At 39.5% G+C, this 26,154-nt stretch overlaps 2 protein-coding genes across 3 annotated transcripts in view; one reads left to right on the forward strand and one right to left on the reverse strand.

Moving 5' to 3' along the window:
• Positions 1–14,631, forward strand: part of RGS20 (regulator of G protein signaling 20) — a 73,417-nt gene extending 58,786 nt beyond the window's left edge. For both annotated transcript variants that reach the window (XM_008706689.2, XM_008706690.2), the window contains 3 exons: positions 5,385–5,471; positions 10,218–10,452; positions 13,273–14,631. In XM_008706689.2, coding sequence (XP_008704911.2) covers positions 5,385–5,471; positions 10,218–10,452; positions 13,273–13,461 — 511 coding nt within the window. In that variant the 3' untranslated portion in view covers positions 13,462–14,631. The remainder of the gene's footprint in view (positions 1–5,384; positions 5,472–10,217; positions 10,453–13,272) is intronic.
• Positions 14,632–23,025: 8,394 nt separating this feature from the next.
• TCEA1 (transcription elongation factor A1) overlaps positions 23,026–26,154 on the reverse strand; it is a 39,503-nt gene continuing 36,374 nt past the window's right edge. Inside the window, exon 10 of the mRNA XM_040626009.1 lies at positions 23,026–24,622. Within this exon, the coding sequence (XP_040481943.1) occupies positions 24,614–24,622 (9 nt within the window). The 3' untranslated portion in view covers positions 23,026–24,613. The remainder of the gene's footprint in view (positions 24,623–26,154) is intronic.

Raw genomic sequence — 26,154 nt, forward strand, 5'->3', positions numbered from 1 at the left:
CCTGGGACTGTCTTGGTTTTAGCACTGAAAAGTCCTGTGCTCCAGAAAACCTGTGAGTCCCAGGCAAACCAGGAAAGTTGGTCACCCTACCTGGTATCCAAATCCACAAAAATATTTCTTTTTTTTTTTTTTTTAAGATTTTATTTATTTATTTGACAGAGATAGAGACAGCCAGCGAGAGCGGGAACACAAGCAGGGGGAGTGGGAGAGGAAGAAGCAGGCTCATAGCGGAGGAGCCTGATGTGGGGCTCGATCCCATAACGCCGGGATCACGCCCTGAGCTGAAGGCAGACGCTTAACTGCTGTGCCACCCAGGCGCCCCCACAAAAATATTTCTATTCCTATATTGCAGCACATACAAAACCCAATCTCTCCCTACCAAAAACAAACAAACCCAAGATCAATTCCAGATGTTAGTTTAAAGGCCTAAATGTGAGTAGCCAATAATAAAATACAGGATATTATCTTTCTGATCTTGGTATTGGGAAGAACGACTTTTTAAAAAGTCATAAATCTGACTACAATAAAATATAAAATGTGTCTAACAAGAAAAATAGAAACATATTCTACACAAAGACGTGTACATGAATATTTACAGCAGTATGATTAATACCAGCCAAAAAGTGGAAGGAACCCAAATGTCCATCACTGGTGAATGGATGAACAAAATGTGGCATATACCCACACAGTCGGATATGATTGGACCATAAAAGGAGTGAAGTATTGAAACCCTAAAACCTGGATGAACTTTGAAAAGATGATGCTAAGTGAAAGAAGATAGACACCAAAGGCCACATGCCGTATGATTCCATTTATGTGAAATGTCCAGAATAGATAAATTCACAGAGACAGGAAGTAGATTAGCAGTTCCCTAGGCCTAGGGGAAATGGGTGCTGATGTGTACAGTTTCATTTTGCCGTGATAAACTGTTCTAAAATCATGGTGATGGGGGCGCCTGGGTGGCACAGTGGTTAAAGCATCTGCCTTCGGCTCAGGGCGTGATCCCGGCGTTATGGGATCGAGCCCCACATCGGGCTCCTCCGCTATGAGCCTGTTTCTTCCTCTCCCACTCCCCCTGCTTGTGTTCCCTCTCTCGCTGGCTGTCTCTATCTCTGTCAAATAAATAAATAAAATCTTAAAAAAAAAATCATGGTGATGGCTGCACAATGGTATGAATATACTAAAACCGTTGACTTCTACCATTTAAATTGTGAGTTTACAGTGTGCAAATTATATCTGAATAAAACTACTTTTAAAATGTGTTTAACAAAAGATCAGAAGTATAATGAACAGATAGAACATACTGGGAGAAGATAATTACAAGGCATTTAACAAACAAAGAACATTAACCTAGAACATATAAAGAAAGAACTTCAGGAGGTAGATAAGAATATAATAGCCAGAAGAAAAAAAAGCAAATGAAATGAAGGAGAAAACATAATCTGTTTGTGCTCCTACCAACAAGGATTGGATATGTGAAAGCTAAATATATAGCCTTCTAAATATAATACTCTACCCTAAAAAAACCTCTAGGTTTTTTTTTTGCACCTTTTGCACCTAGGCAAAAGGAGACCTGAATGAGAGGATTCACTGAAGCATTAATCTGATTGAGAAAAATTGAAAAGGTCTCTAAAGTTCATGAACAGAGAATGGATAAATATATTGCAGTGTAGTTATACAATGCAATACCATCTGCATTTAAATGCATGTGCTGGAGGGGGAAAAATATTTGGTGGGGCACCTGGGTGGCTCAGTTGGTTAAGCGTCCAACTGTTGATTTCGGCTCAGGTCATGATCTCAGGATTGTGGGATCAAGCCCCAAGTCGGGCTCCATGCTCAGCGTGGAGTCTGCTTGGAATTCTCTATACCCTCTCTCTCTGCCCCTCCCTGCCCCTCTCTCTCAAATAAATAAATAAATAAATAAATAAATAAAATCTTTTTTCTTTAAAGTACATAGCAAACTTTAACTGTTTCAATGTTTAATCTCCTTGATTTTTTTTTTTTCTCAGCATGCTTTTGAGACTTATCCATGTTGACAATACACAGTAGAGGCAATTTTTAAGAAAAGAAAAAGGCAATATGTTTTCAAAGACCTTGTATTATTTTTCTCAAAATTCTGCTTCATGGCCTTCTGGCATTTTGTTTTATCAAAGAAGTCATGCAGATGCTGGATTTCTTAAAAATAAATTTTTTCCTTTCTAGAAGATTGAAGAATGTTGTCCTCTTTGTAGCTCAAAAATTTACCAAAATATATCTAACCATGGGGCTTCTTTTACTGAATAGCACTTAAACATGGTGAGCAACTATTTTAGCTTTCAGCAACGTTTTCTTGTTCTACTGTAACAATAACAATACACTCAGGTTACAAACTTGACACAAAATAAATTTTTCACTTTTTTAAGAACACATTATCTCCTTGAGAAATATTTCTACTTTTAAAAAATAAGACATGGAAAAAATGTCAAAGCTTAAATAAAGATTGTGTTATTTAATTCACAATGTAACTTCCAGTTCTCTTAGAAATCTTGGGTCAAATTCATCCTTTCTTTTTCTCTTTGATTTTTCATACCCATTGTGTACTGATGTTTTCTGCTTACGAAAGAAGCTTAAGAAGTCGAGCAGTATTAATGCTCCTGCAGTGAGAACACCCTCCAGATGCCTCTTAAGTTTGTTTTTGTTCCGAAAAACCATTATTTACTGAAACTGGCATCATGGAAGCAACAAGTTAGAAGAGTTCCTGCATTTCTAATGACTTTGCATTAATGAAAGACAGCTAGCTGCACACACACACACGTACACACACACACAATTACTGAAAATCCATAAAGCAAATGTGCTAAAAATAGGCTGAATTACTCTTATAAGATGGTGGAAAGAGTGGAAAGGAAAGATATAATAAAAGGAATAGAAAAGGGTACAGGAGCCATATAGTCGAATAAAGCAAGCTCAAATAACCAAGAATAAAAATCCATCTTGAAATTAATGGGGAACTAAAAGCATTCCTCCTGAAAGCAAGACCAAGGCAAGGGTGTCTATGCTCTCCCCTGCTGTGTAACATTGCACTTTAGCTATGAGTTGATGCAGTGGGACAAGAGAATACAACCTGAGGCCCATGAATCAGAAGAGATGTGGGAAGACTCTCCCTGTCTGCAGAAGGTAGGAGAGTATACCTGGAAATCTCAAGAGAATTGTGGCTAAACTAATGCAAACACAGAAGAATTCAATACAAAGAAGCTATAGAATTAGTGTAAAAAAAAAGAATAGCCTTCAGAACGTGAAGAACTCTTACAATTCAAAAGTAAAAAGACAAACCAACTTAAAAGTAGGCAAAAGAGGAGCTTCTGGGTGGCTCAGTCAGTTGAGCATCTGACTCTTTGATTTCGGCTGCAGTCATGATCTCAGGCTGGTGAGACAGAGCCAGGAGTTGGGCTCTGTGCTCAGCAGGAAGTCTGCTTGAGATTCTCTCTTCCTCTCTCTCTGTTCCCCCCCCCCGCCCCACTCTCTCTAAAATACATAGATAAATCTTTTTTTTAAAAAAGACATTTAAATAAAAATAAATTAAATCAAATAAAGTAAAATTAGAAAATAAAAGTAGGCAAAAGATCTGAGTAGACAGGTCTCCAAAGAGGACATACAAATAGCTAAAGAAAAAATACTCCATCTCGTTAGCCATTAGCAAAATGTAAGTCAAAACCACAATGAGATACCACCTCCTACCCCCTGAGATGGTGAGAATAAAGAAGACAGACACTAACAAGTGTTGACAAGGATGTGGAGAAACTGAGTCCCTCCGGCATTCCTGGTAGGAATGCAGCTGCTTTTGAAAACAGTTTCTTCAAAATGTTAAAAATAGAGTTACCACGGGAAAGCATTTCTGCTCCTAAGCATCTACCCAAAAGAAAAACAAACATCCACACAAAAAACTAGTACATGACCGTGACAGCAGAATTATTTGTAATAGCCAAAGAGCGCAACTAACCTGAATGCCCACCAGCTGATGGATGGGAACAAGCTGTCACAAAGCCATACAGTGGAATGTTATTAAGCTGCAAAAAGGAGTGAGGTACTGACACCCCACACAATGAACCTTAAAAACATGACGCCAGGTGAAAGAAGGCAGCCACCAAAGACCGCGTGCTGTGTCACTCAGAAGAGGCGTGTCAACAGAGACAGGAAGTTGACTAGGGCTGGAGAACGTGGGATCTAGGGTGTAGTGAGGAGGGGCTGCTCCTTGGGGCTTCCTTTCAGAGTGATGAAAACGTTCTGAAGTTAGATTAGAGTGATGGTTGTATAACCTTGTGATTATGCTACAAACTACTGAATCGTACACTTTAAACAGGTGACTTTGTGTTATATAAATGATGCTCAGTAAAGCTACTAAGAAAGTAATAGCCTTGACGTGTGCAAACAGGAACCAGTTAGGAGACGAGAAGAAAATTGTGTTTGCTATAACAACACAAACACTTGGAATAAGTGTACAAAGTGTACAAAGAGATGTAGAAGATGTATACAAGGAAATTTAAAGTCTCCTGAAAGATACGATGAATTTTGATTGTGTGCTCTCCTGGTTTTCTCTCACACTTTTGCATGGCTGCCTATAAATATCTAAAACCTCCATTTTGACTGGAAACACAAACACATTTTGACTAGAGAATGTATACTTTTTTTTCAAGGTGCAGAAATGAGATGAAAATGCAAAACATCCCCGATAACCTGACCTTATTATTACTTTCTAACGGACATGTTTTTATGAAAATAACTATTAATCGGGGTAGCCTGGGTGGCTCAGTTGCCTAAACGTCTGCCTTCGGCTCAGGTCATGATCCCGGGGTCCTGGGATCGAGTCCCGCATCAGGCTCCTTGTTCAGTGGGGAACCTGTTTCTCCCTCTGCCTGCTGCTCCCTCTGTTTGTGCTCTCTCTCTCTCTCCCTCAAATAAATAAAATCTTTAAAAAAAAAAGAACTATTAATCTAAATGTAAACTCTCCCTCAACTAGTGTAAACCACAATATTATAATTTATTTTGCTAGTATTTTAGCATACTTTTGGTTTTCTTTTTTTTTAAGATTTTTTATTTATTTGAGAGAGAGTATGCATGAGTGGGGAGCAGAGGCAGAGAGAGAGGGAGAAGCAGGCTCCCTGCTGAGTAGGCAGCCCAACGGGGCTCCATCCCAGGACCCCGAGATCATGACCTGAACTGAAGGCAGATGCTTAAGCGACTGAGCCACCCAGGTGCCCTACTTTTGGTTTTCTTAAGAAAACCAGTCAGGGTCAATTTTTTTCAAGAAAAGAAGGAAATTCTACTTGGTAATCTGGAGTTCCCTTTAAAATAGTCCTTGAAGCAGAATGATCTCAACTGACATGTAAATGTCTTGTTTCGTGCAGTCTTACGGTTAGAAACCAAGAAGAACAGAGACCCAGGAGGCCCTCCCATGAACTCCAACGAGAAGACCTTCCAACCTGTGAAGAAAGGTAAGATGGGTAGTAAGGAGGGCACGTATTGCATGGTGCACTGGGTGTTACACGCAACTAATGAGTCATCGAACTTTGCATCAGAAACCAGGGATGTACTGTATGGTGACTAACATAATATAATAAAGAAACATTAAAAAAAAAGAAAGGTAAATCTCATTATTGTTTAGCTCACTAAATTGACAGAAATGCCAGCCTCATTGTTTTGTATTTTCCAGCATTATAACACAGTTTCTCTAATTGCAGCTTAATAATATCAAATCATAATGTGGCATCCCATTTCCACTCTGCAGAGTTCACAATGTGACAGGAAGAAAAATCAGTTCCATTATTAATTTCATCCCTGCTAATCACAAATAGAAATTAATGCTTCCTGACAAAATATGACATTATCGTATTTTCATATGGATAGACTTTTTAAAATAAAAGACCATAATGAAACATACATGTTTGGTTTCCAGGAAAGTTTTAAACGCCCATTTTTTTCTTAACTATAAATTCATACTCTAGCTAATGTAGTGTTATCTTAATTTAAGTATTTCAAAAAAAAGTTGGGAAGAAAACACATAAATTACTTTCCATAATATCAGATTTTAAAATTATCTTTTTGTTCCTGTATTATCAGCTGGCTTTACTTTCACTTACCTATTCTAATACCTTTTCTTGGTATTATACCTACGTAATTACAGATACTGGACAAATATCCTAAAAGCATTGTTCAAATAGGTCTTATATTAAATTGCTTATTTTTGAGGGGAAAAAACAAGTAGCCTAAAAGGTTACTTAAGTGTTTCTTTTTCATTCTTTATCTTATTTATCCTTACCCAGATTTTTCAAAGTCTGGGGAGTATATTAAAATCTTCCACAATTTGGGGCACCTGGCATGCTCAGTTGGAAGAGCATGAGACTTCACCTCAGGGTCATGAGTTCAAGCCCCATGTTTGGTGTAGAGATTACTAAAAAAATTAAATAAATGAAAACTTTTAAAAAGTCTTCCACAATTTATGAGTTTGTTTAAAAATAGCTTTTATCAAGGGGCACCTTGGTGGTTCAGTTCATGAAGTGTCTGCCTTCAGCTCAAGTCACAGTCTCGGAGTCGTGAGATTGAGCCCTGCATCCCACTCCCTGCTCAGCTGGGAGTCTGATTCTCCCTCTGCTCCTCCTCCAGCTCGTGTTCTCTCTTTTTCTCTCTCTCTCAATAAATAAAATCTTAAAAATTAAAAAAAAATTTTTTTTAAAGATAGCTTTTATCTTGAGGCACTTGGCTGGCTGAATTGGAAGAGCATGCGACTTGCGATTTCAGGGTTGTGAGTTCAAGCCCCATGCTGGGTGTAGAGATTACCAAAAAAAAAACCTTTTTAAAAATGGCTTTTACCGTATATATTTTGGTATGTTGTATTCTGTACCAAAGCCTTGAGTCTCTTATATCTGGAACCAGAATGCTTCATCGAGGCCTGACTGTAACTATCCTGCCAGTGGGACCTTGGGCACTTTACTGAGACGCCACACTCTGCCTCGGTTTCCTTGTGTGTAAAATGGGGATAATAGTTTACTGTGGCTATTGTTGTGAGCCCGGCAAGCATTCAGTATATGTTGGCCATTATTTGTTCTCAATCAAATTCCAGAATATGAAATGACTTTATCCAACATAATGCCTTTTGTTTCCAATTCTATTTAGATATTAATATTATTCTTATTTGCATTTGCCTCATATATCTTTACCTGTCTACTTGTTCTTAAATTTTGTAATATTTTCTATGTTTCCTGAAAATAGCATTATGTTGGATTTTGGACCCATAGCAGTTTGTCTCTAAATGGGGCATTAGAATCCAATGACATTGGGTCAGTTATCTTGATGATGACTGGTAAGTTTAGTCTTCTAGCATATTCTTTGATTCCTTGTAATACCTCCTAATTACTTCCTTAATTTATGTTTGTTTGGCTTTGGTTTGGGTTTTTGCTATTTGAACTGTGCCTTCTTTGTTTTTAGGTCCTTCAGTACTGTGGAAAGTATATGCTCGCTCTTATTTTAAATATTTTTATTTATTTGTTTGTTGGTTGGTGTGTTTAAGTAGGCTCCACACCCAATGTGGGGCTCGAACTCAAAACCCCGAGATTAAGAGTTACATGCTCTACCAACTGACCCAGCCAGGCACCTCTGCTCTCTCTTAATTTTAAAAAGATGTACTACCAATTGCCTTTAAGTTTTTCAGACTCATCCTTTAATATATATTTCTTAAACTGACAGGAGTAAAAAGGTATCTTTTGAATCTTCATATTTAAGGAGCGTAATTTAGCATACTTTACTCCACAAATTTAATTAATTATTTAATTAATTAAATAATAATTAATTATTTATTAAATAAGTTAACCTTTTAAATAACTTTTGGCTGTGTGGCAGAGTAGATAATCGGAGGGCCTTCCCAATGCAAACCAACGGATTTTGCATTACTCTAAAATGTTTGCATCGCTGGACTCCTAGAAAGGAAAATGACAAAGTACCTGAAAAACCAAACCAAATAAAAAGATAAGCAAAACCCTGAGTAGTGACTACTAAGCACGGGAAAGAAGGGTTTTCTCTGAGAACAAGGGCAGAGCAGGGTGGGGACATGGTGTTGAAACCGAGATCCCAGATTAAGCCCTGATTTATGAAAGGAGCCCAAGTGGTCATGGGTCAGTAACAACTCCTAGATCTCAGAGGAAGACAACACATGACCTCCGCAAAAAGAAGAAAATATCCACAATTTTGACTCTTAGTTTTCTAAGGATTAAGACCAACCAGAATGTAAGCTAAAACTAAAAGGACACAACCCACAAATGACAGTCCACAGAAACAATGCTTGGATTTGGAGCCCGAAGGACGTCAGATATTAGAATCATCTGCAATAAAATATAAAGTAATGGTCTCTGAAATGTGTAAACCAATCAAGATGGATTCACAAAAATAAGTGAGCAGAATTCAACTATCAGAAGTGTCCTGGAGGACTGTGAAGTTGTACTATGGTTTTGCAAGATGCGACCTTGGGGAAACTGGACAAATGGCACATGGGATCCCTCTGTATTATTTTTTTCTTTATTTTGTTAATATTACTTTTCTGAAGCCAGAAGTCCAAAATCAGGGTGTCAGCAGGGCCATGCTGTCTGATGGCTCTATGGGAGACCCCTTCCTCCCCTCTTAGAGCTCCTGTGATGGCATTCCTTGGCTTGTAGATGTACCGTCCTAATCACACGACCATCTTTCCCCATTGTGTGCCTGTCTCAGCATCCGGACTCCCCTTTGTTTTTTCTTAAGATTTTATTTATTTATTTATTTATTTATTTATTTATTTATTTGACAGAGAGAGCATGAGCAGGGCGAGTAGCAGGCAGAAGGAGAGGGAGAAGCAGGCTCCCGGCTGAGCAGAGAGCCTGATGCGGGGCTGGATCCCAGAACCTCGGGATCATGACCTGAGCCCAAGGCAGATGCTTAACTGACTGAGCCACCCAGGTGCCCCCAGATTCCCCTTGTATCTAGATACCAGTCCTACTGGATCAGGGCTCATTTTAATCACCTAATTTTAACTTAGTTAAATCTACACGGACACGATTTCCAAATCCAATGACAATCTGAGGTACTAGAGTTAGGACGTCAACATATCTTTTTTAAGGAACGTTGTTTAACTCACAACACCCTCCTATAAAAGAAACACTGGATCCAATGGGTTTTACAGATTGGTTCCACAAAGCAGTTCTGGAATTAATCTTTCCAAGGTTATACAGGTCTTGTATAACTACCCAAATGTCTAAGAAATCAATTCAACAGGGATACCAAAACCAAAAGAGGACAGTACAAGAATGGAAGGTTGGAGACAAATCCTGAGTACTTGGGAACTCTGGCCACATACACCAACGTGGGCGAATCTTAGACACTTAGTGTTGGGTGACCAAAGCAAGTGGCAGAAAACATAGAGCCAGCCATTTTTATAAAGTGAAGAAAAAGAAAAAACCACTGAAGGATATATTCTTCAGGGATACCTACCTACATAAAAACAATGAGAAGAAAGTTAGGGGGAAAGAAATTATTTAATAGGGATCATTGTTGGACAGACGATGTTTTCTGACCTCAATATAATTAACATATAAGTAAAAATAAAGTAAACCAGGGTGAGTCCAAAGTCAAGCCCAGTAGTTCCCTCAGGAGAGTGGGGTGTGGCCATGGGACCACGGTAGGCGCAGCCGGTGGTGACGAGCTGATTCTCACGGTGAGTGTGTTTATCATCCTTTCTAGCTTGCAGTTATATAACATATTCATTTCCCTTGCTCTTTAAAATTCTCTTTCAAGTTTTAAAAACCACAAAAGAGACACAGCCCCATGGCTGTTCTGGAAGGTAGTGTGCTGAAGTCTGACGTACTTTTGTCGCAGGTGACTGAGAAGTCTTGGTCACATGCTTCTAGCACTTTTCTTTACTGTTACAATTTTAAAACTTTGCCAGGACTCATCGAGACGTAAACAAGTATGTTCTTAGCAGTTCTTCTAGCAATCAGTCTGCGAGCATCTCCAGCTGAACAATTTGAAAGAATCATACTTGCGTGTTTTTGCCAAAGGTGTAAAGAAATGAGCACAGCTCTCTCCCTTCCTAGGAGGGCCGAGGTGCACATTTTCATTCTCAGAGGGGAAAAGGGTACATACCCTTGCTAGTGAGGAAATTCAAAGTAACTACTGATAACATAGCTCCCTCTTGCCCATTTCTTTCCATCTCCACCAAGCCCAAGTCCCACTCTGGAGGAAGTCAACGCCTGGGCTCAGTCCTTCGACAAGGTAATGCTCACTCCAGCGGGAAGGAATGCTTTTCGGGAATTCCTCCGAACAGAATTCAGTGAAGAAAATATGCTTTTCTGGATGGCGTGCGAGGAACTGAAAAAGGAAGCTAATAAAACCATCATTGAAGAGAAAGCAAGGATAATCTATGAAGACTACATTTCTATTCTTTCTCCTAAAGAGGTAGGTACCCCTCAAAGGGCTTCCTCCCGGGAGGCCGTTGGTAAAACGAACTCCTTCAGTGTTGGATCACAGGGCACAGTACGGCTACCCCAAAACAGAGATGGCGATCCCACCCGCACTCGTAGTACCCAGATGCCTTTCACTGTGGTCCCATATGAGGGCTCTCAGTGGGCCCGGAAATCTGTGAAAGCTTTTGGGCTTCTTTCTGGAGAAAGTATTTCTGACTTTCACCAGATTCTCCAGAGGGGGGAGTCTATGCATTTTATTGTAAACACTTTAAAAACATCATGCCCTGTAAGCGTTTCTTTAAATAAAATTATCCTTTTATTCTGAGCACCAGTTATTTTTAGAGCTATTTTTATTTGAATAGAAATAACCTTGGTAATATGTCACAGAGGTTTTCCCTGTGGTGTCCTTCCCTTAGAGCAGAGAGACATCAGTCAAGCTTCCATCCCCCAGTTTTTGTTCCTTCAAATCTAAAATCTGTGGGGTCAGGATGATCTCAAAACCGAGCTCCTTCTTTCTTAATTTTTTAAAGATTTATTTATTTGAGAGCGATCATGCGAGTGAGTGGGGGGAGGGGCAGAGGGAGAGAGAGAGAGAGAGAGAGAGAATCTCCAGCAGATTCCCCACTAAGCATGGAGCCCAACACAGGGCTCAATCTCACGACCTTGAGATCATGACCTGCTGAGCTGAAACCAAGAGTCAGAGGCTCACCGACTACGCCACCGGGGCGCCCCTAGCTCCTTCTTTCTTTAAATTCCAAGTGGAATTCCAAATTCTTTACATTCTTGAGTGGAACAGTAAGATAGACTAGGGTTTTCGTGGAAGCAGATCATAGAGTCTTACTAATTTTAAACTTTGGACTTATCGTGAGTGCATGGCCAAGTCAGTGCCAGTCTGAAGTTGGAGTGTCAGAGTGGGGTTTGTACTTCGGAAAGAGCCCTCTGACCAAACAGTGGGGTGGTTTGGAGGGGCACTCAGGAGACAGGAGACCAGTTAGGAGGCCAGTGAACCAGTCCAGCAGGAAATGGTGAGTGACCTCCCCAAGGGTCTTGGCAGAGAAGAGGGACGAGGTGGACAGATCTGAAAAGGGTTAGAGAGGCAGGGTCCCCAAGACTTTGTGACTAAATACAGAGCCAGACGGAAAAAGAAGGATGAGAAGGACTTGGAACTGGATGGAAATAAATAGTTCTCTTCCTTCACAAGCTATCCAAGAAAGAGATCTGGAGATGCTGGCAATCTGTGTTGAATGTAGAGTTGGCCCTTGAACAACAGGGGGTTGGGGGCACTGACCCCACACACTCAATAATCTACATATAACTTTGACTCCCCGAAAACTTAACTACTAAGAGCCTACGGTTGACTAGAAGCCTGACAACATAAACAGTCTGTTAACACGTGCTTTGTATATGTATTTTATACTGTATTCTTATAATAAAGTTACAGAAAAGAAATTGTTACTCGGAAATCATAAGAGAAAAATGCACTTACGGTACTCGATGTTTATTTAAAAAAAAATCCACTATAAGTGGACCCATGCAATTCAAACCCATGTTGTTCAAGGTCAGATGTATTGAGTTACGTGTGAGGGGGCACAAGGGGCTTTCCAGGAGGAAAGTGGGTACATGCTTCTGGAAAGATAGATCACTGAAGTCAGTATTTACTGATTTAGCTAGTCATATTTTCAGTTTTATCATAAAGAGTAGCATGTGCATTGTATAGCATTGGAACTATCATGGCCTCCCAGGGCAGAGCTGGTCTGGCTAAGGCTCTTTGCACAGAACAGAAAATACGTGAGCTCGTCTCTGCAGCCTGTACTCCTGTTTATTCGGCATTTGGTAGGTTGCTCTGGTCTGAGACAGCCTTTTCTAGGATGAGCAAAACATCAGAGAAAGAAGAGCCAGCATCTCCTAAGGACTTAATGAATTCCAAGCACTTTAAATAAATTCTCATTAAATCCCCACCAGCTACCATCACCGTCATCTCCTTTATGGAGAAGTTCGTGAGGGTGCAGCTTCCTTTGCCCCAGGCCCCACAACTAATCAGTGATGTAGCTGGGTTAATTTAAACACGGGCCCTGGGGCGCCTGGGTGGCTCAGTCGTTGGGCGTCTGCCTTTGGCTCAGGGCGTGATCCCAGGGTCCTGGGATCAAGCCCCACATCAGGCTCCACCGCTGGGAGCCTGCTTCTCCCTCTCCCACTCCCCCTGCTTGTGTTCCCTCTCTCGCTGGCTGTCTCTATCTCTGTCAAATAAATAGATGGAATCTTTAAAATAATAAATAAATGAATAAATAAATAAATAAATAAATAAAACGCGCCCTGTGCTCTTAACCCTTCCACGGTGCTCTGAGTTAGCGTCCATTTACCAGCCAGCCTGACAAGCATTCCCAGAAATCTGCGGTTGGCTCTAGCCTGGGACCTCCAGGGTTTAGCCCTAATGCTATTAGGAAATTAGCAAGGCGTCAAGGACACGGTACAATCACTTTAAAGAAAGAAAACAATGTTGTGGTTTTCTAAAGCAGTGTGATCCCCACCAGCATTACCTAGAACTTGTGAGAAATACACATTTTCAGGCCCCTCCCCAGACCTCCCAAGTCAGAAACTCTGCAGCTGGCAGCCAGCAATCTGTTTAACAGGCATTCTAGGGCCTTCTGACACCAGGGAAATTTGAGAACCCTCTGTTGTTTATGTGTTCAGTTTCTTTTTCAGCATTTAGATTTTTGGATGACTTTGTTTGGTTTGGGGTTTTTAAAAAACAGAACAAGGATTTCCAAAGAGAAATATATCTAATACCACTCTTCCGTGTTTCTGCTGACAGGTCAGCTTGGACTCCCGAGTAAGAGAAGTCATCAATAGGAACATGGTGGAGCCATCCCAACACATCTTTGATGATGCACAACTCCAGATCTACACGTTAATGCACAGAGACTCATATCCCCGGTTCATGAACTCTGCCCTCTATAAAGATCTGCTTCAGTCCTTAGCTGAGAAATCAGTTGAAGCATAGGATGTTATCAAATATATTTATTATTAATAAAATAATAAAAGAACTGATGGACTACATCTAGTACAGGGAACTTAGAGGTAGTAGTATCTTCTGCTAGAGTAATACTTGGGCTGTTTTAATCAGCAGACGCTTCCTTTTACAGAAGGCTATGTATTCACATTGTAAACTGCGGCCACTTGTAGTGATACTTTTGAAAAAAAGGGGGGTATGGCTGTCTTAAAAAAAAGATAGTATATTTACATTTACGGTCACCACAGCATGTTGTCAATGGCAAAGAACATTCTAGAAGACTCTCTCCTGCCTGGGGCATGCGTGTCCACTGGAGCCAACAGGACTGCCTTTGTTTTGCATGAGTACAGTTTCTACCTGATGACTCTCCTCCCAAGGAAAAGGGATTCAAGTGTTTCTTAGCTACTCCTTCCTTCCGTCCAGCTGTTTTGGATAGTTTGCTTCTCAGTGCCATCACAGGACCCAAATTCCCATTTTATCAAGTGTCACCAACTTATAAAAATGGCATCCCGCTTTTATCTTAGAATCCGTGTATGTATGTGCACGTGTGTCTATAACGGTTAAGGAAAGTACTGTGCTCTTAAGTGGATCGGTCGCACCTGTTTGGTAAGAGAAGTAGAGTTTAGAAAAGTTCTTTCGTTGAAAAGTTACCATGATTTTATTATCAGAATCTGCCAACCTAAAGACTGAATTTTTAATTTGCTACTTAGTCGCGTTCATACTGGAACTTTCAAATAAGCATATTTTCATTTTTATTATTCAAAGAAATATGGGCATTTTCACTCAAAAAATAAAGCACAAGAGTTTTATCTCCATTTTTTTTCTACATGTTAAATACTGGGGACTATAAGATGAAGTAAGTAGGGAGACATGCAAGGTATCATTTAGCTCCCAGACTAGCATTCTGATTTTAGATCCCACTGTTTTTAATGTAGGCGAATGGATAACTTAAACAGCTTCTAGGTAAAACTGTGGTTTGTATCCCTAAGTCGTCCTGAAGAAACCCATCACTGCGGTGAATGGGAAAGACATGCAAAATCTGGAACAGTTTGAGTAGTGGGTTAGAAATGTGCCAGGGGCCCACGGCAGCCTTCGCCCTTGGGGGAGAGGGATTCTTTCCTCCTGGTTATCCTCACCTGGCCTGACGATTTCTTCATTACTCTCTTCAAGCCCCAGACTAAGCCCCTTGTCCCTGTTCTCAGTAAAACATCTTACCTCCTACTTCATGGTGAAATGGGTCCCCACCCGCTTCATCTTCCCATGTAACCTGCAAATCTGTCCGGATGGGCAGCTGTTCTCACCTCCCTCAGTCCAGTCCCTGGGAATAAGGTGCTCTTTCCTCCTTTTCAAGACATCAACTCCTTACATGTGCTTTTGATGCCATAATCTACAGCCTCATTTTTTCACTGGACAGAGGACCTAATTGTGATTGAGGCATAAACTCTTGCCCTCTGGTTTACATTTAAGTAAGGACGACAGGTGTCTATGGTGGCTACCCTATACTGTAGCAAGTACTAGAACAGGGAGGAACTGAGCTAGAGAAGTCTTGAGGGGCTACAGAAGATTTTGGCAGGGGATGGGGGGGGTGTTGGGGTGGAGGTGTAGGGAAAGGGTTGTAACTGAAGCAACCCCAGATGAGTCATTCTAAATGTGCAGCGCATGAAGCGACTGTAAGATAAAAAGTGTCAAGACCTCAGTTGGACGGAGGGACCTGAGTGGTCGAGATTTTAGGCTGGAGTATTTGGGCTTTTTCAACACAGATGAGTAAGATTGCCGATAGAGTTATAGCGTGAAAAGAGCTGAGGGTAAATCCTTGCCACAGTGGAAGGAGAAACAAGAGTTCCCGAAGAAAATTTAGGATTTGCCTTCTCGGTTCATGTAAGAAAGTGGGGATACGGCTGCAAACGAAGGGGTGGGGGGCACATAGTGGTCAATTAAACGCTCTTACCTGGAACTCCGCTCCCTCCATTCTCCCACGCTCTAAGCTTCACCTTGAGTTTTCCCCATACCACGTGCGTCCTTGGATCCCCCAATTAAAAATGAGCCTGTGTCACGTAACTGCAGGCTCCCCTTCCTTTCTCATCAGACTTGGCTCTCCTGCTGTCTCCATTTGCTCATCTCCGCATGCGCTCCTTGAACCTGGGCAGTGCACCCACCCCCGGGGTAGGGGTCTCCTCCAGCCCAGCCCGACGCCTCCAAAATCTCGGTAGACGGCGCCGCTCCGACACTGACCACGCCTCGCCGGAAACACTACTTCCTTGTCTTCTGTGCTGCTCTTGCTGTTCCCCGTGTTCTCCTCGTCTCCCTCCGCTCCCATCCCAACCAGTGGGGCACAGCAGCTAAGGGTTTGGGCTCTGCAGCCAGACTGACTCCTGCTCACTGCCTGATGGTGGGTACCAGTCTTTCTGGGCCTGTTTCTTCGTCTATACAAACGGGGATAATAATGGTACCTTAACGCTAGCATTGCTGTGCAGATTTCCCCCCCAAAGGAGACAGAAGTTTATTGAGTACAGTGAAAGGGAGCCGCGGGCCGGACAGCAAAGGAGAGACTGTCGGTTTGCTGTGCAAATTCAAACTAACCCTCGTGGGGGCGCCTGACTAGCTCAGTCAGTAGGGTATGCGATTCTTGATCTCAAGGTTGTGAGTTCGAGCCAAACCTTGGGTGTAGAAATTATTAAAAAAAAAAAAGTCTTTAGGGGCGCCTGGGTGGCTCAGTCTGTTAAGCATCTGCCTGTGGCTCAGGTCATGATCCCGGGATGGAGCCCCACATCCTGCTCCCCGCTCAGCAGGGAGTCTGCTTCTCCCTCTCCCTCTGCACGCCCCCACGCCCCGCTTGTGCGCTCTATCTCAAATAAAATCTTTTAAAAAATAATAAATATAAGATTTTTTTTTAAAAAAAGACCAAAAAAACCCTAATCCAAGTAAAATACACGAAGCGGTCTCTATATGTTAGTTATTACTATTATTACTTGTCCACTAAATGCCATGGCCTCCAAGGTATAGGCCTTGGCTTGCTTTCCTTACTAATCTACATGCTTCCCCCTTCTCATTGTTTAAATTACTGCCGACGCGCTCACGGCTACCAGATCAGGACCTGGTGTAGACTTCCTCCAGCTTTTCACAATCAGCTGCCATTTGGACAATCTCCCCTTGCATATCCTACAGAGGAGGGAAATTCATCTAAATTCTGACTTGTCATCCCACTGCCCCCCTCCCTCCAAGTCCCACCCCGCATATGTCCCCAGTCACCCAGCCAGTCACCTAAGCTCTTCTCTAGGTGCCAACTTGTCCCTTCTTTCTCCTTGCAAATACAGTCACCAAGTCCTGCTGATCTTAACTCCGAAATTTTTCTCGTGTTTCTCCTTCTGATCCCCATTATCTCACACCTGCCAGTATCATTGCCAAGAGCCTCCTAACTGGTCTCCCTGCCCCCATCTCAGCCTTTCAAATCCACCTTTCAATATGCCCAAGGTGGCTGACGCAAATCTGCTCATCACCCTCCCTCCACTCCTTAGAATCCTCAGTAATTCCTGATTGCCCAGAGTACAAATACCAAATTCTTGGTGTGGGGTACAAGCAAGGGCCTCTATATATAGTTGGGCTATTGGCTTCCTAGCCAACCCTACACATGGTTTAGACTCTAGAATATATACTTATAGACAAGTATATATTCATCCTTTCATAACTGCTCATACTGTTCATACTTTCTGCTACCCCTACCCCTCTCTACAATGCCACCCTTCACTCAGCGAGCTCCTGTCATTCCTTTAAGATTTACCTCACACGTCCCTGCCTCCAAGAAACCTTAACTGACCTTCTGATTCATACTTCCATTAGGGTGCCATTCTTTAGTATTCCAGGATTTTCCTGTACAAATACTTATCATCTGAGTTTACAAATTATGTTGACATATCTGTCTTTCCCATTAGACTATAAGCTCCAGAGGCATTGAATATATACCTTATCCCTCTCTCTCTCTATATATATATATGATCTAGTTAAGAACAGTATTCAATAAATGTTTGTAGAACTGGAGAGTTATAGCATGAACATAGTTCTAGAACAAAAATTCCATTCCAAATTTATTTTGCAATGTGTCACATCTCAGAAAGAGATCATCACAGCCCACGTGGCTACAGAGCTCACTTCCACTACAAAACCAATCTGGTGGGTAAATCGCTGGTGACATCTATGTATATGAAAGAATCCTGGGGCAGCTCCAAAAGGACAAATTGAACGCAATTCTAAGGTTTTTAAGAATTCTTAAGTAAACTTTGAAGAGCTTATTTTGTTGGGATGGATGGTGCTCTATTTGGAAAAAATATGGATATATAAACAAATGTAAGTTCCAAACTGTTTAAAGATCTAAAAGCTTTTTAAAAAGAGAACATCATAAGAATATTGGAAGAAAACGTAGGCAATATTTTTATAACTTCAGATGGAAAAGGTCTTCCTAAGCAAAACATGAAACCCAGAAACCATAAAATACTAATGACTGGATTATATGAAAAAAATTTAAATTCTGTGCCACAAAGACAACATAAAAAGAATTCAAACACAAACATCAGGCTATAAAACACACTAAAGATCACTATGCAGATGGGTTAGGAGTACCTACCAACTAACAAGACAACTCTATAGACTAAAAAGGAAAGACACAATAAAAACAGAATTAACAGAAGAAATCAACTGGCTATAAACAAGAAAAGATGAGCATAATAAATACAAAAAGATCATCATACGAACTTGAATTAAAACAAGAGGATAGTAGTTACTTCTTGCTCCCTAGATTTGCCCAAACCAAAATGTTTGATAATATCCAGTATTAACAAAGGTATCAGGAAATGGGCCTTTATATCCTGTTGACAGGTAGGTAAACTAGTTTGACTTTTTGGAAAGCAATCTGGCAATATCTTTCATTCTGGATGTACATATCCATTAGCAAGCCAGCTAAACTTTTAAGGATCTATCCTACATCAAAACAAAAACTACCCACAGGGGAACAGTCTTCAAAGGAAATGCTATATATGCCCACAAACTGCTCTATGGTGATAATCCGACATATCTTTATGCTTGGCAGGGAGTGTTCTCAGATCAACTGTTAAAGGAAAAAAGCAAATTGTAAGATACGTATGTGTGCCTATTTATGTTAATTAATAATGGCCATTCGAGGGGCGCCTGCCTGGCTCAGCCGGTGGAGCATTCAACTCTTGATCTTGAGGTCATGAGTTCGAGCTCCACATGAGGCACAGAGACTACTTAATTTTTTTAAAAAAATGTTTTTTTTAAACGCCATTCTAAAAAAAAAATTCAATTGATTGAGCTGAGTACTGTTTCAAGGTCTTTACAAATTATTGTTTGGCCCTTCTAAGGTAGGATGGTGTTTCCCTTCACAGAGGAGAAGTTCCTTGGTCCAAGTCTCACAGCTAGTAAGTGGTAGTTGGATTTGAATCTGGGCAGATCAAAAGCCTGTGCTCTTAAACAGTATGCAATGCTGATTCCCTAGGACAGAGGACTAGAAAGCCAATATGAGCACATACACACAAACACAGAGACGTAGAGAAAATTACACAACCAGGGAGATCATTTTTAGTTCATGATTTTGACCCAAAAGACAAAGGTAATAAAACCAGTTTCATAGGTGGTAGTTAAAAGTAGCCTTAACCAATCCCCTCTGCCCTCATGACTCATGAAGGCTCAGGAGTTTTTCTTATTAAACATGACATTTATTAAAAATCAGACTTCATAAAAATTTTTTTAAAAAAATAAAAATCAGCCTTCATATATAAAAATTCTACTACTGTCTTAGACAGCCAGTTTTTTTTCTCTACTAGTTACTAAGTCGGGAGCTAAACCATCTAAGCTTTCTTTCCTGGCATGTGCGTAAGCAAAAACTTCTATTTTGAGTTATCTAAAGTACAACAGTCACCAAACAGGATTTTTCCTGAGTAATGCCAACTTAATCTCATGGGATATGAAGTTGCGGCCTTATAAATTATCGACATTATAAATTATCGACTTGAATTAACTGTCCCAGAGAAATACACTGGAAAAGCAAATAAGCAAAATATTAACTATAAGAAAAGCAGAAGTTAAAACTTGATTAGCCAAAGAATGAGAAGTCTGAGTAAAAAAGTAATTATCTACTTAAGCATAAAAAATTTAAAAATTAACAGTAGGGTGACTAGTTACCAATGCTGTATCGTATATTTTGAAAGTTACTAAGAATGTAGATCTTAAAAGTTCCCATCAGAAAAAAGTATTGTAATTATGTGTGGTGAGCGATGTTAACTACTTATTGTGACAATCATTTTGCAAAATATACTTATATTGAACCATTATGTTGTACACTCAATTAATACAGTAGTCCATTATATTTCAAATTTTTAAGTTTTTAATGGGGAGTGGGGTACCTAGGTGGCTCAGTTGGGTGTCCGACTCTTTATTTTGGCTGAGGTCATGATCTCAGGGTTGTGAGATCAAGCCCCCGTGTCGGGCTCCATAATGGGCATGGAGCCTGCTTAAGGTAATTCTCTCTCCCTCTCTCTCTGACCCTCCCACCCCCCAAATAAATAAATAAAGTTTTTAACAGGGAGAGGATTGAGCATTTGGTCTTACAGACATGTTTTGAGAATTATAAAACAGGATTAGTGCTGCAATCATTAAGAGGGGACATAATGGACAGATTACTGAAACAATCCTGAGATAAATCAGGCTGATAAATTACCCGTGACTTTAATTGCCCTTCCAGATCACTTATGCTGCTTCTGCAATTACCTGGCAATCTTAGTAGTACTCTCAAAGGTTTTGATATTCCAATAGCAGTACTTTTATTTAGAATCATTTTACATTTATCCAATTTAAATATTCATCCAAAACAATTAAGGATTTAAAGAATTTTTTTCAGTTCCCTGTTACAGAAATCTATCTCAAACTAGCTTAACACACAAAGGAAACTGACTGGCTTTCATAAGTAGGAAGCCCAGGGTAGTTCTTGCTTCAGCACGATCAAATCCAGACATTGAGTGTTATCCAGACCTTCTCTCCATCTCAGCAGCCTTCAGCTTCATCACAAACAGAGGGACTCTGCATATCGTGGGCAAAATGGTACAGCAAGCCCCAGATGCAGCTCCTGCTAGTTTAGCTCTTCCAGTAGAGAACGGCGTTTCTCACCTTTCAGAGAGCAATCCCTGGGAAGGGGCATGGGGTGGAGTGGGACAGTGAATGATAGACCCCCCCAAGGCCATATGGAAGTGACAAGGCATTCCCTAAATGAATCAGACAAAATACTTGGGAACTACTGCCAAAAAGACAAAAGGTAGAGCTAAGCCATTCCATTCAGTGCTCTCATGGTTTTTGCTTTTTATTTTACATCAGCTGTACTTTCAAATGGCATTATTACAAAAGTAATTTGGATACATACTGTAAACCATATTTAAGGGTTTGAAAAAACTCTTTTATTTCAAAACAGCTCAGTCCTCTAATTCTGGACACACTTAGGCTAATTTAACTTGACTATATGGCAGGTCACATATGAAATGTTGCTATCTTTGCAGACATGCATTAAGGGGGAAAAATAATAATTAGCTGTCTTTTTATAGCACCCAGGGGGAGGAATCAGAACAACTCATTTGAGGTAGTCATGTGTGCTTTCATTTACCATCCACCAGCTGGGTAAACAAGTACAGGTGTACACAGGTCCATTTGAAAAAAACAAAAAACAAAACAAAACAAAAAAAACCTTTTTTCAGTTAATAATAAAACTGTTGCATCACTTTGCAGAATTAAGGTACCAAAAGAGATCTCCCAAGACTCTACCTCATTACATTTCTTCCTTTAAGGATGAGAGTCTAAAACATTGACAACCAGTAGTTACCTATCCTGCTTCTGCAGGTCCTCAACACGTGGAATATTATTTAACATCTCAGCCCCTATATGGTCAAGAACAAATGTAATGCACAAATACAAAGACAACCAGGAAAAACTACTTCATGAGCACCTACTATGTGACAAGTATGCTTCTAGGTGTTAAAGATACAACAGTGAACAAGTTTCCCATAAAAACTTACCAGCTCCATCTTTACTAAGTTATAGCTGTTGGTTATCTAGTAAAGCCACGTGATGAGATTCTTCCAACACACGTCTCTTACTACTTTCGACTGACTTCAGTTAACTTTTCTGCAACCTAATTCTTCCATTACTACCTAGGAACTTGTCAATGAGTAACTCTTATTTACTGGGAAGCAGCATCTACAATGCTGCTGCTCTTCTTATTTTAAACTGACAATATGCGGTTTTTATGTCAGTGACTATTCACATCACATTTCCCAGTGGGATATTCAACTCTTCTTAAATGGCTAATTTTCTACAGCTAAATGTGTGTGTGTGTGTGTGTGTGCATGAGCAGGGCTGGAGGGAGAAGAGTAATTGTTGATTAAAACTCTTTAAACCACAACACTCTAACTGCAGTTTTTATTTGAGAAGTAAATTCAATTCAAATCCTTGAATTACACTTTAATCTCTAAGAACAATCACTGTGTACCTTCAAAAATTCAAAGTGAATAGCCTATTTCTTCTGGTACCTTGTTAATACTTTAAAGTTATTCTCCATTTGTTATATATAAACTTCTGGGTGGCTCAGTCAGTTAAGTGTCCGACTCCTGGTTTCAGCTCAGGTCATGATCTCATGGGTGGTGGGATCCAGCCCCGCCTCAGGCTCCACGCTCAGTGAGGAGTCTGCTTGAAGACTCTCTCCCTCTGCCCCTCCCCCACTCTCTCTCTCTAATAAATAAATAAATCTTTAAAACAAAGTACTTCAGAACTTTTGCCATGGCTTAGCAAAACTTGTAAACCAATGCTCATCACCTCTAAGCTAGAAAACAAAGATGGTTATTTTCTGCTTTCCCAGGATGGTCGTTCATTAACTCCCACTACATAGGTCTCATTTAATTCTTCTGTAAATTCATTTAATGTATATTCATGTACATATATTCATTTAACACAGTTACTTTTACTTCCCATTACTTTACAACTGGCTAGTATTTTTCACTACTAAGACTATGTGGTCTCTCATATTATGTTAAGGGCACACACAGGATGTGCTTGACGCTCTACTGAGAACCACCCCTGCCTCCCTCACCAGGAGTCCAGGAAAAGAGAAAAGAAAAACATGTTCTGTACTACTGCTCAATACTAGTCTTTACTTAAAACTAGGCAGGCATCACTCAATTAAAACTATCCTTTAAAAACACCTTAGTGTTTAGTTGGGGACACCTGGGTGGCTCAGCCAGTTAAGCATCTGACTCTTGATTTCAGGTCAGGTCATAATCTCAGGCATAGAATCAAGCCCCACTTTGGGCTCTGCACCCAGCATTGAGTCTGCTTGGGATTTTCTCTCTCTCTCCCCACCTCAAACCCCTCCCCGCTCACCCGCGCATGCACACACTCTCTAAAATAAATAAATAAATAAATAACCACCTTAATAGCTGGGAGAGAACTTTTGAAACAAAAGGTAGAGCAGGTGTCAATATCTAAATAAAATGACAAAATGTGATACATGTTTAATAACAAGAAACTTTATTGAATTACAAATTTAAAAATGGATCACTTAATTTAAAAGTGGGACTATTTTAGTTTTATTCTTCCAAAACTCATTCTTCCAAAAATGCACTTTATTTTTCAAGTGATAAAGGTTAATCTGTGAAATGCCAAAGTAGAGACAGGATGGTACCAGTGGGCCAATGCTCATATATGGGGTCCTAACATGGACCTTTAATGTTGCTTTCTGTATTACATCAAATTGATTTGCATTTTAAAAATGGGAAAAGGGAGCAAAGGGGAGTGCAAAGCATGTACTGAAGTCTTCCTATAGGAGTCTGATAGAATAGATTTAGCATGATAAAATGTGGCCTTTGTAAAAGTGGCCTTTAAGATGTGCTAGTGAAAGTGTACCCTTAGGAACCTATGTTAGAAACATTTTTTCTTATTCCTAACAAAACAAATGGTACACATGTAAAAAATAAAATTTAATTATAAGATCTGTTCTGTAAAACCAACTGCATTATAGCCCATATATTCAGTCTGTTGAACAACCTCATTCATTGTCTAACAGAAAAAGAGCAATTTGACTCAGGACAAAAATATATTCTACCAACCTCCATATGGAAAGACCACAGGTTTAATGATTTATATAGTCCTTAAACTTAATCCTTGGTCAGTAAAGATTTCCAAATCAAAATCAAGTCATAACTGTTTATAGTAACTACTGTACTAAAATGCTAATATTTTCTTCCCAGATATGTCTTCCTATGAGGGGAAAAATGGTCAGAAGCTTTCATTCTTTGCTTATGCTGGGATTTATGAAAAACCTACTAAGCTACAACAGTGTTCTGCAAAACTAAAATACACTACAAAGTCAAACAGGTAAATAAACAACAAAACCAAACTGATTTCAACAAAGTCATGTTTCCAAAAGTAAAATCTATTAAGAACAAGTCATAAGCATGTACAAGAAATTACATGAAATGATTATCACGGTTAGTTACAAATGCAAAATAATATCTAATTATCCCAGACTTGTGAACATAATAATTAAGATCAATCTCATAGGCTAGTTCAAATATTATGTACAATTTAGATAAGCTGGTCAAGTATTATCTGAATACACACCACATTTGATAAACTTATATTACCTTTTCTCCTCCTTTACTATTTGCAGGTACGTGCCAATATGGGGGGAAAAATGTAATTTCCATTTATGTATTAACTGAGAAGAATAATATTTCTACTGTGTATGTTTGGACTGTAAAAAAGTTAAGGTACATTTTTCTTTTAAAAGAAAAATAAAGGTAAAATAAATTGCCAAAAGTTTAACTTGACAAAAGTTTAATATCAACTTACTATAAAACTGAAAAGAAATGTTTTCAAACAGATACCATACAATTATTATGTGGTCTCCCTACTGATCTGAAACTACAGAAGGCATTTAAGGAAGGAATGCTATGTCAAAAACCAAGACTAACCCAAGGGATGTATGTTACTTAAAAAATCTGATTTGCAGGAAAACTATATGCTTGGCCTAGTTTTAAAGCTAATTACAAAATCCATTTTTTAATGGTCCAGACATTTTGCCATTTCTTCCAACTCAACAGAACTGTAAAAAAAAAAAAAAAGAAAGAAAGAGAGAGAGAGAAGTATTTCGTGAGACACTTAAATACAGACAATGGGGTGTGCCCCGCCCCCATTTAATACAGTATACACCTTATATAAGCTGCTAATGAAAGAGGCATTTTTGAAACAGATGCTATATTGCACACAGACACTTATCCTAAGTGTTTGACTTTTCCAATTTAGAATCAGTAGGAATATATAACTGAAGAAATAGTATAAAATATTTTATTAAGTACCCCTCTTCTTAATGTTTTTAGGTTAAAAAAAAATGAATTGGAAAAAAAAATGAATTCCAAACTAGAACTTCTAGAGTAAGTCACCCTTAGGCATTAGCTTTCTACATTAAGTTGAACTTTCTTAAATCCAAGAAGTACTATGTCAGAACTATGCTGCACACTGTCTGTATCAAAACAAACTGCAATATGCCCAATAATAACAGAAATCATCATCATCGTCATCATCATCATCCATTATGTGAAATAAATCTAAGAGCTATCTGGAAAAGCCAAACTTGCTCAATAGGACCGAAAAAAAATTAACTGTGAATTTCCCTGTCTTTAACCAATGTAAAAAACTTCTACCAACTCAGGATAGGAGACACTGTTTCAAATCATGATGACACTCTTAATATCAGTAACCTTCCCAGCTCAGAACTAAATCTTTATATATAATAAAATGGGTACTGGCCTCAATCCCTAAAATACTGTCTAGGGCCAAAGTCCCATACCATATTTGTGGAGGATATTCCCCCACTGTCTAGATTTTAATTCACTTCTGATTTTCAAAAAATGCTTTAACTTAGGTAAATAATTCAAAATAATCACCAAAGGGCTAAAGCTAAGTATAGCTTTAAAAAAAAGAAGAATCACACAAGCTTCACAAAAACTAATAAATGAACCAGAATTTTTGGAATACCAACAATTATCAGGCACTTTTAAAATATATTATCTGTACTCTTCACCACAGCCTGTGATGTAGATATTATTTACATTTAATATGTGAGAAAATTACAGTTCACCAATGATAAGAAGCAGAGTTCAAAACCTATTTGGCTCCAAAGACTATATTCCTACCACATGAGCCTTCCCAACCAAACACCCGTGGCATCCCCATCTCTATTAACAATAAAAATGGTCTCAGAAGTGATGTGTAATTCTTCTCCCAAGTTTAAATTATATTTCTGTGGCTCACAAAAATCACTCAAGAAGGGATCATTTAAATAACATACACTTGCCTGTGTGGGGCTAATTCAAGAGTTCACAGGCGATACGAAGGCTCAGTGAAAAGCCTACCAAACGATAACAGTGCTCATCTGTTAATTCCTAAAATAAACACTAAAACCATCCTGCTGGATTTCAGCAAGGTAATCTTTCCAGAATCAAAATCTATGAAGACAAGTAATACCCCAAATCTATGAAGACAGAGTTTCTGGAAGTACCAGACTCAAAGCAATTAAATGAGTATAGTATATATAAGACTATGATACAGTAACTGCAGTTAAGATACAATCTTGCT

Source organism: Ursus maritimus, unplaced genomic scaffold, assembly GCF_017311325.1.
Source record: "Ursus maritimus isolate PB19 unplaced genomic scaffold, ASM1731132v1 scaffold_9, whole genome shotgun sequence".
Lineage (NCBI taxonomy): Eukaryota > Metazoa > Chordata > Mammalia > Carnivora > Ursidae > Ursus > Ursus maritimus.